We start from the raw sequence: 16,287 nt of genomic DNA, 5'->3' as shown, positions 1-16,287 counted from the left end.
GTCCTAGCTCCCTCTTGAAGTGGAGCTGGAGAAAGGCCAGCTTCTGATCACACACAACACGGACCACTTAAACCCAATCAAGTAAATAACCATGTATTCGAAATACGGCACAATCATATACAAAGCAAATATTTTGTTTAAAAATCAAAGTTTCTTCCAAAATTAAATCTCAAAAGTTTGTTTTTAAACAATGCTTTGACTTTTTTTTTTTTTTTAATCTCAGGAAGGAACATTTGTTTTCAGGGTACCTAGTATGCATCTCTGAATCAGTGTTCTTTTGGTCAACGATTATGAAAACAAAAATATTTCGGGAACACTTTTTTTTCATGACGATGATGAGCTAAAAACATGCTTTGGGAGACTAAAACATAACGAGAAGAATGCCAGTTTTTGTCTGATGAGACGAGAACAAGACGAAAATGTGCAATAGTTTCTGTCACATGTTTCTACCATTGTAGCAGTGTCTGGTTGTGTCACTTAGGATGTGCTGTGCTGCACCTTCCTTCCTGACTCACTAGTGTGTTGTCTCCAGTCTCCATGCAGGCTTGCACATACGGTAAGATTTGTTTTCTTGGCCTGAGAGAATTTAGCCTTTGAAGGTCTGTGCGGAGTGATCATCACACTAAATGTAACTCGTAGCATTAGCATTAGTGTAATGCTAAGGGCAAGAGTCCTCTTAAACTCTTGGACAACTTTCTTTTACAAACAGTTTGTGCTTTCTACGTGGGTATAATAAATTGAAAATAGTGTACTGTTTTCCTGCTGAGTGTTTGGAATCACCAAGTTGGCACTGTCCTTGTAGATGCTACAATATGTGCTTGTCTGTCAATGTTCATTTAAAATAGTTAAAAACCTTTATTTATTTACTTATTGTTTGCAGAATGTTTTTATTGATTTATTTTTTTTGGTAGACATTGACTAAAACTTGATGAAATTAGTCAAGTTTTCGTCAACAAAAACTAGACAAACACAATTAAGATAACTAAAACAAAAACTCATAAGAATTATCATCCAAAAGACAAAAAAATCAAAAGGGCTGCCAAAAACAACAATGCTCTGAATCAGTAAGACAATATTTCATATAGGTACTAATTGTTTGTTTCACTCAAATTGAAATAAGGTTAGAATTGAACATGACTTTTTTTTTTTTTTTTTAAATGAAGACACATAATGTGTTAAAAAAAAATAAATTTCATTTTTAATTGAGTCTCTAGAGTTCCTGTTTACTCAGAGTCTGAAATGACACAACCTCGTAATGCTTTTGTGAACGGAGATGTAAGTCAAATCTGTGTGAAGTCTCAATTCTTCTGATTTTCAGACATTGACTCTTGTTTGGTGTTTTGTGTTTTTGGATGTTGTTTTTAAAGAAACAAGACATAATTGGAATTTAATAATTATTCATTCCGCAATCAGAAAGCCTCAGTATTTTGCGTTAGAGCCATCCATGGCCACAACAGCTTCATGCCTCCTCATCATGCTGGTCACATACTGCTCTGGAATAGCATCCAATTATTCAACCAGCTTTTGTCACAAGCCAGATGACGTGGTTGTGTTTGGCACCTCTGGCACAAACAGACTGCTCAAGCTGATCGCACAAATGTTCAATATGGTTGAGGTCACGAATACTGGTGGGCCATTCCATGCTCTCCACTAACATATTCTGGCCATAGTTTTAGATAACTCAACTCTGAGTTGAGCATTTTTATCTTGTAGGATCTAGTTGTGCCCTTGACATTGTAGATATAAAATCTCATCTCAATCAATATCATTTCTTATACCAATACCATTTCCACATTAACATTTCTTCCAATAGAGCTTTGCTTTTTGCACTTTTGAGGAAATGATGTCAATATATCAGGTGAGCAATCAGCAAAGTGTTCTTTGCATCTTGGCCACACTTTGACCCTATGATCCAAATGACACAGGCAGAATCTGGATTTATCCCTAAACTTTAACAAACCTGTGAAGTTCAGGTTCAACTCCATGTGTAGCTCACACCACACTAAACGTGTCTGTCGTGACACTTAAGGGTGGATATGGTAAGCCTGGTGGCAGCCTAATACAAATAACATGCATTTTTTTTTTTTTTTTTTAAATGTCTTAGCCATAACATCCCGCAAACATCTACTGAAAGCTGGTCGAAGTTAGCCTACGATAACGATAAGGTGACAGAGCAAGGAGATGGTCTTCTTGGGAAGCCCACTTCACAGATGTTCTATTACATTTTCCTTGATGTGAATTTTGGCCTCCAGTTTGGAGATGGTAGGGCTCAGAAAACAATGCCACAATCAGATTTGTGAAACTCCAACTTGAAGTTACCCGACCACTTTGGGCCCTATCCACATCAGTCAAATATGCCATTGTGTTTCTTAGAACAGATGCCCACTGCCTTTTGTAGCAATGCATCTTCTCATGCTCAGGATACTACAAACTTCTTAAGATCTTTACAAATTTGGAACAATTTAAAGAAAAAAACAACATAAAAATGTCCTTACTGTTTAGTGTAACTTTGAGACGTATATTTCTCCAGAATTAATTTCTTAATTGCTTTATTTCTAAATTATTCAGCCTTTTGTGTACTCAGATTTTAAGTATTCATTGTGTACATTTCAAACTTGTTTGTGTACGGTTGACTTAATGTGTACAATCCAAACTCACTACAAAAGAAAAGACAAGTTCAGCTATGACATACTCTACTTACGGCACATTGCTTAGTTCGTTTATTACACCACTGTCAACCATTTTGAACAGGGCTGAGGAATTTCTCTGTGAATTCAACTCGTGCTTTTTATGAACCATATTTACATTGGTTTGTGATCAGAAATTCCTGTAGAGAACTACTTGGATTCTTATCATAACTTGACATTATTTTTTTGTAAGAAAAAGTTCATCAATAGCAATGCTGTAACTATATCTCAGAATGAAAACGTCTTTTGTTAAACAACCTCTGCAAACACATGTACTTGTACTAGCATTACAGTAACATCCCAAAATATTCTCAGTGGTATGATCTTACATTTTTGGTCTCATACAAGGCAAACTTTTTTTTCCTGAAAATTATACATTCGCCCTCAAAATGCAAATTTTGTTTCCTTCTATATATCCTGTAGTGCAATTTGTAATTTACATTAAAACTCCCTAAATTCTTATAACTTGGACTTTAAGATATTATAATACAAACTTAAGCATTTCTTTAAAAATGGAAAATACATATTGGCCGTGGGATCACAGAGAAGTGCATTAGACTAAAAACACTCCAACAACAATTTATTACATTCAAGGGTTTAAAATTACCGAGTGTTGCAAAGATATCTGGTATTGTCAGGGCACTTATGTTGACTTTTTAGGGATTCTAGACTCTGGTCGTGTAAAAGAAAAGAACAAATTAAAAAAAAAAAAGAAAAAAAAACCTGACTGAACGATGTTTTGTTTCGTGTTTTCTGTCTTTTTTTACCTCAGGGAGCCAAGGGTGCAGAAGAATGGGGCTTGAAATCACAGATGGAGGAATTTTCTGGATGACCTAGAGAAACAGATAAGATTGGGGAAAAAACACAGGAGAGGATAAATGACTATCAAGGTAAATGCACACTATGCCATTTGGTCTCATTTTTTATGTTCTCCAGTATATGTCATTCTCTGCCAACCTGTCAAACACACTCAAATAAATGCAACCCGCAATCACAAAGAAACAAATAGTTACACTCTGAGCAAGATTCTCTCTCGCCTTGTCTGTCTGGTTGAATACAGTACATGGATCACTGTAAGTGTTTGATGCAGAGGGAAATGTAAAAATTTGCATGCAAATAGACTTTACAGGCAGAGGTCCATGCATCAAAACACTGTAACCACCAGAGACAAAATATCTAAGCGTGCAGTGTGTCACTGCACTCAGAAGACAAAATACTTTTTACCTGCTCAACTCATTAAATTATACGATTAATTGTTCAAAAAGGCACCAAATCCATCACACAAAGGAATGAACTGTGACGCCTGGCATTTTTGGCCTTTGCCGCTGACACTTTATAAGAGACACTTTCATTTTCAAGTAGGAGAGCAGGTGTGCGCGGTTACTCGGTCGCTCAATAAACGTTATGTGGAAATGTTAGCTTAGATCTCAGCTCCCTGTGCTGGGATGCCAAACAGGCCCGATGAGGAAACTAAACTGCACTGAAGGAAAGATAAAATCATAGCCTTTTAAAATAAATGATGCATAAATCTTTTTTTACTGGTTGTATACAAACATCTTGACTACCCTATTTTTAAAAAATTTTTTATTATCCTTATCAGATCTTTTCTTTACAATTTCTTACGTCTTTATTACAGAACAATAGGGGTTTGTGATCTATTTTTTTTCCCCAACATTTTCGCAAAAAGTCACCAATATGTGCAAAGGGGTGAGCTGAGAAATGTTGTTGCATTTATTTAAGTCTCCTGGTCTGGGTCCTTTTACAGACATATAAAATTACCACAGCAGGTTCCGAGCACCTCATTACCAACATAACCTGCAGCCAGTCTCTCAAGGACAACTCTCTAATGACACCACACGTATCCTCTTAATGTCTATTTGAAGCACACAGTCACTTCCCTTTTCAAAAAAAAAAAAAAAAAAAAAAAAAGGGGGGGGGGGGGTGTTATAGAAATAGCAAAAGCATTCTCAGATTAAATAAGTACCTTAATGGCTCCCTGATGTCAGTTTAATTCTGAAGGAGTTTAGCATTTCCACACTTGATCTCGCTCATATAGAATGACAGGATACTGGATTTTCATTATCTTTTTCATCTATTGGAAATCTGTAAATACCATCCTCAAATATTAAAGCCAGTTGGGATGCTGTGAACAAATTTACAGTAAATGGTATGATTTATATGACAATGGAATCATTTCATGTGATTCTAAAAAAATACAATAAATAAATGATGATGATGGGCAAGAAAATGAATTTGAATGGAATTGATTCTCTAAAAAAGTGTGTTCTTCAGATAGACATGAAAAGTCTTCGTAATTCTCTTCGTCTAAAAAATGAGACCAACTTAAATCATTTGAAAACTTTTTTTCCACCATAATGTCAAACACGACCTTTTTTATTATTTATCTATTTTTTTTTACAAAATCCATGTTTTCAAAAGAATTAAAATGCAACAAAGTCTCACTCAAACTCAGACTCAGCACAGGCCTGCTAAAATTGAAACTTCTTCCGATTAACCCCAAATAAAGTTCAGCTGTTCTCGTAAGTTTTATCCGTGATTCACAGAGCTTCCATGGCATCAGTGTGATCTCATTGTTCAAAGGTTGTCAGTCAGGAGAAAGATACAAATTTGGAGGTATTAAATAATCTATGGAATACAGTGAAGACAGTCATCATCTAGTGGAGAAAGCGAGAATTGGATGCCTCTCCAAAATTAATGAAAATATATGAAAAAAAACAATTTGTAAGACTACCAAGAGGTTCGTACACCGGAAACATTAAAACAAATCTGAGGGGAATTTTGGCAAGTAAAGGCTGTTTTGCACAGTAGACAACAATCCCCCATCTTTTTAAATTTCTTGGTGATAGTTCAAGAAGATTTGTTAAACATTTTGGCCATAATTCCAAATGGCTTGCTTGTGCAAATAAAGATGCTAAAAACTGAGGAGGTTGTTGTCAAGGAAGTGAATCATTGCCTGTCGCCTTGTAAAACTGTACTGCCCCCTAGGGCCTGGCATGAATGCTACATCGTCTTCATGCGGAATTGCGAGATAGTTCGAACGGAGACAGAACCAAAACTGAACCATGTAAATGTAAACAGGAAATGGGTCATGTTTTGTTGTTTTTGTCAGAGAGTCACTGTGTAAACGGCCCTTAAGACAAAGCCAACTTAGACCTGAACTGTATTGGAGTTAATCAGTGGCACTTTAAATGGTGGCAAGTATGTGTTGACTGCCAGTTAGTATATGTATGAATGTGATTTGTTAATTCTGAACACAGTCACATCCCCAGTTATACAGCAAAGCTTGTTTTACGCTTGATGCTTGTACATTATGAATGGAATAAGGCTGACACAACTTTTGCAGCACTTAATCATTTGTGAGGCTTGCGGTGCTGTCAGACAATATTCTTTCAGACAATAGGGTATAGTGTAAAGCAGCTAAGGCATACGAACAACACTACACCATGTAAAAAGGTAGATCAAGCAGATACTACAGACTCCGGAGGGAGCTCATGCTTGTCCACCATGTTTTTCTGCGTAGTACTATCCACATAGTAAGAAATTTTAGGTGGTGAAGAGGTCTGGAAAATTTGGGGCGTACAGATGCCATCAAGCTTAAACCTGGCTTGTGTGTGCACAGTTGGTCTCATTTTTAAAGCACTAAAACATGGTATTTTGACCAGGGGTGTGTAGACTTTTTTAAAAAATTATTTATTTATTTATTTATTTTTTACAATATATCTGAAGTAAATCTAATGCTGCAGTTTTTCCATATTAACAAACATTAGGAGTTACTTTAGATTGTGTTTCCAAGATAGTGTCAAAATGCAGGAAATGGGCAAAAACAGTAGATAATTCAGATTTGACTGAGTTTTGTGGTGTGTCGGATGTGCTTGTCCATCTCATTTAGTGGTTCTGGGCTGAGGAAATGAGTGTGGACTCCCCGGGGCAGAGATTACTCTAATGACTTTGAAAGCAGCCTTGTGTGCTGTCCCTTTTGACCTCTACTCATCCTTTGCTAGTGAAGATGACAAGGTGAATATTGTACATGCAGATGAACATGGGTAGACAAACACTCATGTGTTTGCACCAACTGTACACTCATGTACATGCGTGTTACGACAAAAACATGAATACACACGACTCAAACAACAACTCAACAGATTCTTCCCAGCTTTCCCTGCGGTTCTTTCCGAAGTGCTTAAAACTTTGTATTCCCGCTTATGCGTACTGCAAGCTGCATCATGCCACATATTTAGTTATGCATGGGTATGTGCGGTGCTTTTGTTGTCTAGCTGTCTTCAGGCACCAAAATGCTACACTCACATGGTGAATACCAGGCAGAACCTTGCATACAATTTGAAGTTTGTCTGACTTTGTTTACAATTCCAGAAACAATGAAAGTGTGTTGTTAGTATCCCTCAAATTGATGAAGGCAACAATCAAAATATGCATGGACACAGAGAGTTTGAAAGAGGACCACAAACCATGTTGCAATTTTTACATACCACAAAAAAACCACACCACTTGGCTGTAAAATAAATAAAAAACGGCCCAGCTTTGTAAAAGAGTTCCTTTGAATACGCCGTCTGAATGAGAGTAAAAGCAAACAAGCATCATGTATTCTCGAGTCTTTCAATACTTTGCTCTTTTATGAAAATAGCAGCACTGTACTCAGATCAAATAGATGTAATTAGATACAGTAAGGAAGAAGGAGGGCAGCTTGGCCGTGACTTGCTTAGCATGTGCACACATGCAAAGACCCGACAGCGGCACAGCTGCACGGAGCTACGCTCTCGATTTATCATCTCTACATCGCAGGAGCTAGTGGGCCACACCACTATTAATCATCAGCAAAACCATTTAATTCAGCAGAAGCCCAACTATTGTCTCAGTCTCTCCCCTCTGTCGGCTGCGCAAAACAGCATACACCTCTGAGGAAATCACTGGAATAAAAGCAGACATGCAAGCGTTGGTTAGCAAAATGATCCAATGTGTCCCGCATTGCTATGAATAAGATGTTCTTTTTGTTGTAAAATTAATCAATGAAGACTATGTCTATCAATTGCAGCTTTGTACAAGTAGTCATGTTAGTTTTCTGGAAAGTATAGAACCCAGACTCACTCTGTCAGTCATTCCTGGTACACCAAAGTAATTGTCTTGGAACAATGGAGGAAAACATGCACAATAGACATTTTTTCTCCTACTACTTGCTCACGTTTTTTGCATTTTGAAAAGAAGTCCTTATTAGGACGTAAGTTCAGTAACGTTTTACATATACAGTACATGTATTTAAGTATGTATGTATATATATATCATTTAGAATGCTCCGAAAGAGCTGTCCAACAAGTGACCAGATTACAGGATTGAGTTTCTTCTGCCCACTGGTATTGGCACCTTCTTCAGCGCCCTCTCACATGACGTGACTGTCCACTCCCTGCAACCCGCCCCTCTGCACTCGGACCCTGCTAGCTGAGCCAACATCCAGGCCCTTTAACAAACAGGATGAAGTGGTGGGGTGGAATTGAAAAATCCACAAATGACAGAGTGTGAGCGCATAGACATTGTCCAAAAAACTCACAACACATCAAGCAGCATGCAACATAAAATGAAATGGTAATAGGATACATGCACATGTTCAATTATAACGTAATATATGTTACTTACATACATGCTTGGTTCTATACATGCATACATACATATATACATACACACACACACCACAACACCTCAACACGCATTCCTCATCATTCCCGGGAACATGCAACTAAAAGAATGAACGCTAATGATTGACATGAAATAATTATCCAAACATATACAATTTACTTATGTAGAACTACATATATTTCCAGAATATATTTAAATTCCTTGCTTTGAATAACATTACAAATAGACTATAGACTAGCTCTTATGGAAAGTGTTTTTCAGAGTTTATCTTTAAAGGAGAAAACATTTGTTGCTGTATAATTATAGTAAACATAAATACAAGTCACTGCATAAATAATTATGTGATATGTGGTTCTGTTACATACAGTAATTGTTGAAATGTTATCACGCAGGGCATGTCTGCTTCTAATAATTTCAACATGCACTGTGTTCATTTTTCCCCCCCGCCTAATAATTTGGGGCAAATACCAACAGCTACGACCATATTCTTGGGTGGGCTGGGGGAAAACAATACATGAAGAGAAAAAAAAAATGTGTTTTTGTTCTACAAAACTTTTCATGATGGAATTTTCTGCTTGCTCTGTTATGTTTGAATCACAGTGAAAATTCAGAGGACCAGATAAAGAAAAGGGAGAAACTTATTGAAGGCAATTATACATTTATTGCATATCATTTAATTGTATGAAATGACAAAACGAGCACATATGAACATCAAATATGGTTAGTGAGTGAAATCATTTTGCACAGCAAAATATATATATCTATATTTTTATATGTATGTATGATGTAAGATTAATTCACATATATTTAAAAGGAGCTCCCTCTTTATTATTTTTACATGCAGGGTATCAATCCCTGACCATCTAACAATGTCCAGACATTATCAATTACAAGTACTGTTATTGCTTTGCAAATATTGAATTTGTTGAAGTCAACACATCTTTTCTCCTGAAGTGATAATGAAAGTATTGCAGGTTACAAATACCTAACATGGGCTAGATAACTGTGAAAAACAGTTGTCCTTTAACTCCCTACGTCATGATGACAGGCCATAATGTTTAGTGCGCTGCACTCACAAAACTTCAGCTTTTTCACAAAAATCCTTTAAAAGCATTACAAGCTCAAATACCAAAGTTTCTTCTCTATAATTGTGGTAAAGGGAGCTTTTGCTCATATGTTGCAAATGCACGGTACAATTCTGCTCACTGCATCCACTTGACCCGAACCAGTCACATCAAATCATGTCCAAAGGTTTTTGCTTATGAGCGACACTATTAGTTGTCTGTATGCTTCAAACAGTGGCACTTTTTCTCTATCATTCAAATTGAATTTATAAAACTTTGTACTTATATTACACTTTTATCTTTTGTCAAATGCAGAGGAATAATATTTAAATAACAGTACAAAAAAAAGTATTTTTTTTTCTCCCCCACACTCTCCTTGAACCAGGACCCCCGCTGATCCACTCCCATTATATTCATTCCAGCCTATAAAGACATTGGGTGGTGGTGCACTTCAACACAGCTGAAACGCCATCGCACTGTACACAGGTGGTGAGTCCTGTCACTTTTTTGTATAGCTGTCCCAAAAAAGTGAGGAGGCATAAATGAAATATGAATGCCATGCTGGAGTTGATCTCATAAAATAATAACAATAAAAAAAGACATAGCACAGAGAAACAAAACGGCATGAAAAAAAGTACATACATGTCCAGCATGCAGAGAAGTTCAATAACTCTTTTAAAAACAATGAATACATAAAGTCTTTTTTTAAAGAAGCAAATGCATGAAATGGCTGGCAGTCCTTTAGGTTTGGAAAACAAAAGAAAAGAGTTCCATGAATGCAGTTTAACAAGTATCTGCATACTGTTTTAAAATTCAAAATAAAATAATGTCAAAGGGCAAGTTAAGTGCACGCATGCACTTGCTGAACTAAATTGGGTCCATATCACACTGCAAATCTAATGAGGGTTGAGAATTATGGTGACAGGTGTTTCTCATGTAGAAAAGTATGTGAGAGTTCTATGAACTCATAAACATTTCTCCGCATGTAATCTGTTCAAAATATGTCAAATAAAAATGTTAAAATGGACAAACGTTGCTTATTGGGCATTTTGTAAAAAAAAAAAAAAAAAAAAAAAAAAAAAAAAAAAAAAAGTTGAAACGCAAACTTTTAAAGGGGATCTGAGTAACTCATCAATGATTTTTTTTTCTCGCGAATATGTGGACACTCACATGAAAAACTCCGGAGACGACGGGTTGTTGTCGCTGCTCGAGCCACTTTCTCTGAAGCCGTTGCCGATGAGCTTCTCATACTTTTCTTTGTACGCGTCCCTCTCCCGGACCAGCCTGGAGATCTCCTGCTTGAGGTGCTCCACTTGCTGCACCAGTTGCGTCTTTTCGCCCTCCAGGACGTGCCGTTGTTGGACGCGCTTGAAGCGACACGACTGCGCGTAGCCTCGGTTCTTGAGGGTCCTCCTCTTCTGCTTGAGTCGGATCACTTCTTCCTTGCTGACCCCTCGGAGCTGCCGGTTGAGCTCCCGCACGGACATGGTGACCAGCTGTTCGTCAGAGAATCGGTCGTCCAGGCGCATGTGCGGGTGATGATTTGTCCCGGAGACGCCGTTGGACTGGACGCCGGGCGCCTGGTGGTGGTGGTGGTGGCCGCCGCCACCTCCGCCGCCCCCTCCTCCTCCCCCGGTCCCGCTGTGGTTGTGGTGGTGATGGTGGTGGTGGTGCTGAGCCCCGTTTTGAGCGGCGGCCGCCGCGATGACCGCCGACACTACCGCCGCGGCGGAGCCCATCTCCTCCCCGGCCATGGCGCCTCCCGGGCCGGCTGCGCCTGTGAACTGCTGGCCCCTGGCGTAGCCATCGAACGACTGGAGCTGGTGGCTGCTGTTGATGAGCGCTTCGACCGCGTCCTCGGGGCTGAAGCCCAGCGCCTCTGGATTGAGCTGCTGTTGGTAACCGGACATCCAGTAGAAGTCCTCTATGTGTGTCTTCTGCTCGCTCCCCGAGCCCGGACTGGGCGCCGAGAAGCTCGGGGAGGGGGGCACAGAGCTGCAGGGCGTGCTCATCGGCGTGGAAGACAAGGATCCCCCGGCGATGAGGCGGCTGCACTGGCTGATGGTGCGATCGGGCTCGACCGGCTCCTTTTTCACTTCAAACTTCATCAGATCGAAGTCATTAACATATTCCATGGCCAGGGGACTGGTGGGCAGGTCGGAGTTGCTCATTGCCAGCTCTGATGCCATCCTCTTGCTGCTGCTCACAGTCCTCCAGGCGGGCTGAAGAGCAGCCGTGGCGCCGGGCTGGTTGGCCAGAACGTGAGCCACTTTGAGGGAGTTTGTGGAAAAGCGTCACAAAGAAGAGTTTCTCGGTGTCCTGCCTCGGACTACTTTGGCCGTCGCTCGGCGGAGGCTGACGCGCACACACACCGGCCAGGTGTCGCGCACACGAGGAGCGGAGTCCCTTCTCGGCGCGCGGCTTGTATTTCAAACATTTAACACAACTTTTCACGCGCCTTTTCTCACGGAGACATCGCCACCCGAAGCAGCCGGCTGCGAGCGAGCGAGGGGCTGACGGACGCGGGAGCGATTTTTTGAAGCGGGCATCACACAGCAGTTGAGTTTAAGAGCTTTGGAGCTCACATGACGTCAGGCTGCAAGTGGGAAATTGTCTCGGACGAGGAGCCAATAGGGTCGCACACTCCGAGAGCTAATTAGCATATTAGGCGACTACAGAAACCAAACTTTTTTTTTTTTCTTTCGCTCCTCCCGTGTCAACTGTCAAAAGCCGTCAGCTGACACTCAGCTGGCAAGTAGACTCGTCCTACTCTTTGCTCTTCTCGCGTTTGCAAGTTACCTCATTTTAGTCCGTCCAAAGAATATCAAAATACATGCTCTTTGTTCATTCACGTTTGTGAAGTGCTCCTCAGGAAATTATAGGTCTCTTTTAAGTCATTCACTTTTATTTATGTGTTTTGTTGTAGCGACTCGAATATTAAACTCCAGTACTTCCATACATTTCTGTTCTTTACTCCCTTTTCAATATGTTCATGAGCCACTTGCATTGACTTTTGAATTGAAGTTCTTTTGGAGAACATGACTCAAAAAGCAAAAAACGGTGAATTCAACAGCCGCCTCATGCGCTTGTGCACCAGTATAAAACTCAACACTACCACCTTTTGGACATACAGGGTATTAAAATACCCATACAATCATCAAATTAATACAAAAAACATTTAGAACTAATCATTCAATATTACACTGATTGTTATTTGTCTTCTTTGTAATACATTTAATATTACAGATTGTTTTTATTTTGTTTATTAGACTGTCTAAGCTGAAGTTGTGCATGAACATGAACCCAATGTTCCATCCAAACTGATATAATGTCTCAACGCCATAAAATGACTTTATCTAAGCACTGGCTCGTCGTGTTGCAGTGCGGTCGTATAATCCGATCACTTTCATTGCACTTTATCTCAGTTCAGAGGTCTCCTACTTTGACTTAACTTGTGTACAACACACCCATACAACTGTTGACGAATTGACCCTGGTTACCTTTTCACCCCTGCATCCTGTGGTATTTAATGCATATTATACACGCATGAACACAATTTTGGTGACTCTCTGTTCATGAAAGAAAAACTCACAATGACAACTAAAAACTGATGTCAATGATTTTTCACTTCCTTTTCAGTGCTGTAAATTGTACTCTTTAAAACTGTAAGTCTTGAGTTATTTTTGTGATAGTTGTGGGGTTTTCTCTCGTTTGGTAACTTAAGTTCACATGTCAGAAAACAAGGTTTTTCATACACTTAAAAGGTATGTTAAACATGTATTAATTCTTCAATGGAAGGTACACAAAACCCTCACTATTTTATTAGAAATTAACAGTTTAGTTGGTTGCGATTTACCCAATTAAACAATTTTGAGTTATCTGTCAAAAATGACCATTGCACCTAGACTCACCATACGAACAAGATAAATACGTAAATATCAGTATAATTTGTTGTTGCAATTTTTAAAAATGATATCATTACTTTCATTTCTAGTGACCGATTCAGGTTTTGAATTTTATTAAATATCTCAGTGGCCTGTACATCATTGATCTGATCTCATATACGTACATCTTCTTAAGTTCTAAACATTTCTTGGACAGTACGCTTTTAGCATATTAATTGTCATATGACGCATGGGTAAGTGTTATCAAGAGCATTTGCTTTGAAACTATTGTGTTTTTGCAAGAGTAGAACCTGTTGTATTCCAGTTCAAAAACCATCATTGATATTTTAGTTTTGTACAAACAAAGTTATCCCAAAATTGCACTTGACATTTTCACAATATTCCAAGATCTCTGTCTTCATACATCACAAACAACTGACAAGAACAATTGCATAACAAGACCAATAACATGTTAACCAGGCTATCAGGTGTGTTTTTCTCAGGCTTGTTGCTCCCCACTGTAGTCAAATGGTTTCAGAGCAGCTCCTCTCCATAAGTGAAAGAGGTGTTAAAACGGTCACGTTATGTTTTGCCCTTTGACACCTTCGCTCATCTCCAGGAACACGTGCTATCCTTGTTTCTTTTAAGGAACACTGTTTGCAGGTTTCCTAGTATAGACCTGCATTTTCCAGGCATAACTTGTTCTGGCATTACATTACCCATATCATTATGCCATATTTAGAAGGGTTGCTTGGCATATACCTCTTGAAAGGGCAGAGTCACCCAAGTTGACCTGGGTTATATTTGAGTGGCAGACATTCCGCCCACTTGTCCCAAACATCTGTGATTGCAGCCAAATTGGCTGACTGATTAATAATAGCTTGCATCAGTGTTATCAAAGCAAACCACTCTAATTTATATTCATTCATTCACTCATTTTCCAAGCTGTTTATCCTCACAAGGGTCACAGAGTGTTGCCAATCCCAGCTAACTATAGGCAGTAGGCGGCGTAACACCCAAACCGGTTGCTAGGAAATTGCAAGGTACAAGGACTACCATTCCCACACTTACAATTTAGAGTGTTCCATGCATGTTTTTGGGATCGGGGGGGGGGCGGACTGAGTAGCCAGACAAAACCCACGCAGGCACAGGGAGAACATGCAAACTCCACACAGGAAGGCCGGAGCCCGGGTTTGAACCCTTTATCTCTGAACTGTTAGGCGGACGTGCTAACCACTCTACCACTGTGCCACTCTCATTTATAATATGTTTCAATATTCTTTGTGCAGAAATTTATGTCTTAGGTGACAGGTCAATCTTTATAATTGTATAATTTTCTGAAAAGAAAAAAAAAAAAAAAAAAAACATTGAGTTTCATCAAACCAAAGCCAACGTAAGCGTTAGACATAGGGATGGGAATGGGAATTGAAATCCGATTCCAATTCCGAACCGGTTCCTAGTGTTTCGAGGCCGCGACATCACAATGAAAAAGCCTTAACGATCCCTTTAACGATTCCTAAAGACGCATATTGTGTCATGACGTGTCTTGTTGTCCAGACGCATCAAACAAGCATGGCGCCAAGAACCACTCGCTCCAAAGTTTGGCTACACTTCACCAGGAAAGAGGGTGAAAATGAAAGGTTACGATGGTTTAGCACGAGCATTGCAGCCGTAAACATAACAATGACAACACGTAGGTTCAAACGCTCGAAAGTGTGTCTTCACTTCACGAGGAAAAATTACAACAAAGTGACTTGCAGTCATTGCAAGGTGGACATAACTGCATCGGGAAGGAATACGACTGCAATGTCCTCACCGAGACACTAAGTCTCAGTCCTGGCTATACAGCGGGCTAAACTCCCAGATGACAATGCAGAACACGTTGGTATAATATGCTGACTTTATTCAACCATCACTTGAAGAGTGAAGGTAAAAATAGAAATGAAACAAATCAATTTCTTCCCCAATAACAAAAAGGTTTGCGTCAACATAAATCAGCTAATACAATAATAACATAAATGGTTAGCATGCGTTCGCTAGCATTAGCACATCGTTCAAACCACTCCACAACTGGATTTAAGTGTCCGATCGCGAGTGGAAACGCACAACAACAACAACACAAAAGATGATACATACAGGTGTTGCCTCTGTAGATATTTTACAAACATTAACAAAGAACGTAGGCTCGTAGCAGTGTTTCCCTCTCTCACTAACTCGCTCACTCGCTTGGATGCGGCACTTCCTATTCGCGTGTAAGCGCGTTCTTCTTCAAGTGAGGAAGCGCAAGGGCGCCCCCACTTGAGCGTGAAGGCGCCATAAAAACTAAAAGGCATGCATTTCAATATAATTGTAAATAATACACTTTAACTCATGGGTCCCCAAACTACGGCCCGCGGGCTGGTTATGGCCCGCCTTCACATTTGGTCCGGCCCCCTGAACAATACCAGAGACCATTTTGAATGTTTTTTTTTTTTTTTCTCTCAATAATGTTATTCATTTCCTGACCTTTTTCTGTGAAGAACTCAGAGAGGGTATTTTGGTTATTATCTATTTAATTAGTAGTCTTGTTATTATTTATTATTATTATATTATATTATATTATCATTTTAATTTTATTTACTTTTGTTTCATGAAGAATCCAGAAAGGGTTATTTGATTGTGGTTTTCTGAAAAACAATATTTTTTTACATTAAGGCATTCCTGCAATCGTCACACTTTTTCTGTTACAACAGAGAAGGGAAAAGTTATGTGGCCCTCACAGGAAAAAGTTTGGGGACCCCTTTAACACATATTGCCAAAGGCAGAGCAACGACCTATATGCCAATACATACCAATATATTTTATTTCTATTAGAACAATCTTTCAGTAAAATGTTACACATTCTTGTGCATTTGCCACTTATTGCCACAGTTAAACATTGAGGCTTTGGGCCTCTTTTGACCTTGTTGTGAGTTTGTAAGGTTACAAACTTGATGCCAATCAAAA

General features: G+C 39.2%; 1 protein-coding gene and 1 long non-coding RNA gene across 2 annotated transcripts in view; one reads left to right on the top strand and one right to left on the bottom strand.

Moving 5' to 3' along the window:
• Positions 1 to 3,558, top strand: part of LOC130923286 (uncharacterized) — a 193,517-nt gene extending 189,959 nt beyond the window's left edge. Inside the window, exon 3 of the long non-coding RNA XR_009064685.1 lies at positions 3,460 to 3,558. This is a non-coding gene — a long non-coding RNA (uncharacterized LOC130923286). The remainder of the gene's footprint in view (positions 1 to 3,459) is intronic.
• Positions 1 to 12,002, bottom strand: part of mafa (MAF bZIP transcription factor a) — a 98,528-nt gene extending 86,526 nt beyond the window's left edge. The window contains exons 1-2 of the mRNA XM_057848877.1: positions 10,589 to 12,002; positions 3,455 to 3,520 (exon numbers count right to left, since the gene is read on the bottom strand). Coding sequence (XP_057704860.1) covers positions 3,493 to 3,520; positions 10,589 to 11,607 — 1,047 coding nt within the window. The 5' untranslated portion in view covers positions 11,608 to 12,002 and the 3' untranslated portion in view covers positions 3,455 to 3,492. The remainder of the gene's footprint in view (positions 1 to 3,454; positions 3,521 to 10,588) is intronic.
• Positions 12,003 to 16,287: the final 4,285 nt, after the last annotated feature.

Source organism: Corythoichthys intestinalis, chromosome 1 (genome assembly GCF_030265065.1).
Source record: "Corythoichthys intestinalis isolate RoL2023-P3 chromosome 1, ASM3026506v1, whole genome shotgun sequence".
NCBI lineage: Eukaryota > Metazoa > Chordata > Actinopteri > Syngnathiformes > Syngnathidae > Corythoichthys > Corythoichthys intestinalis.
This window is presented reverse-complemented; position numbering and strand designations above follow the sequence as displayed.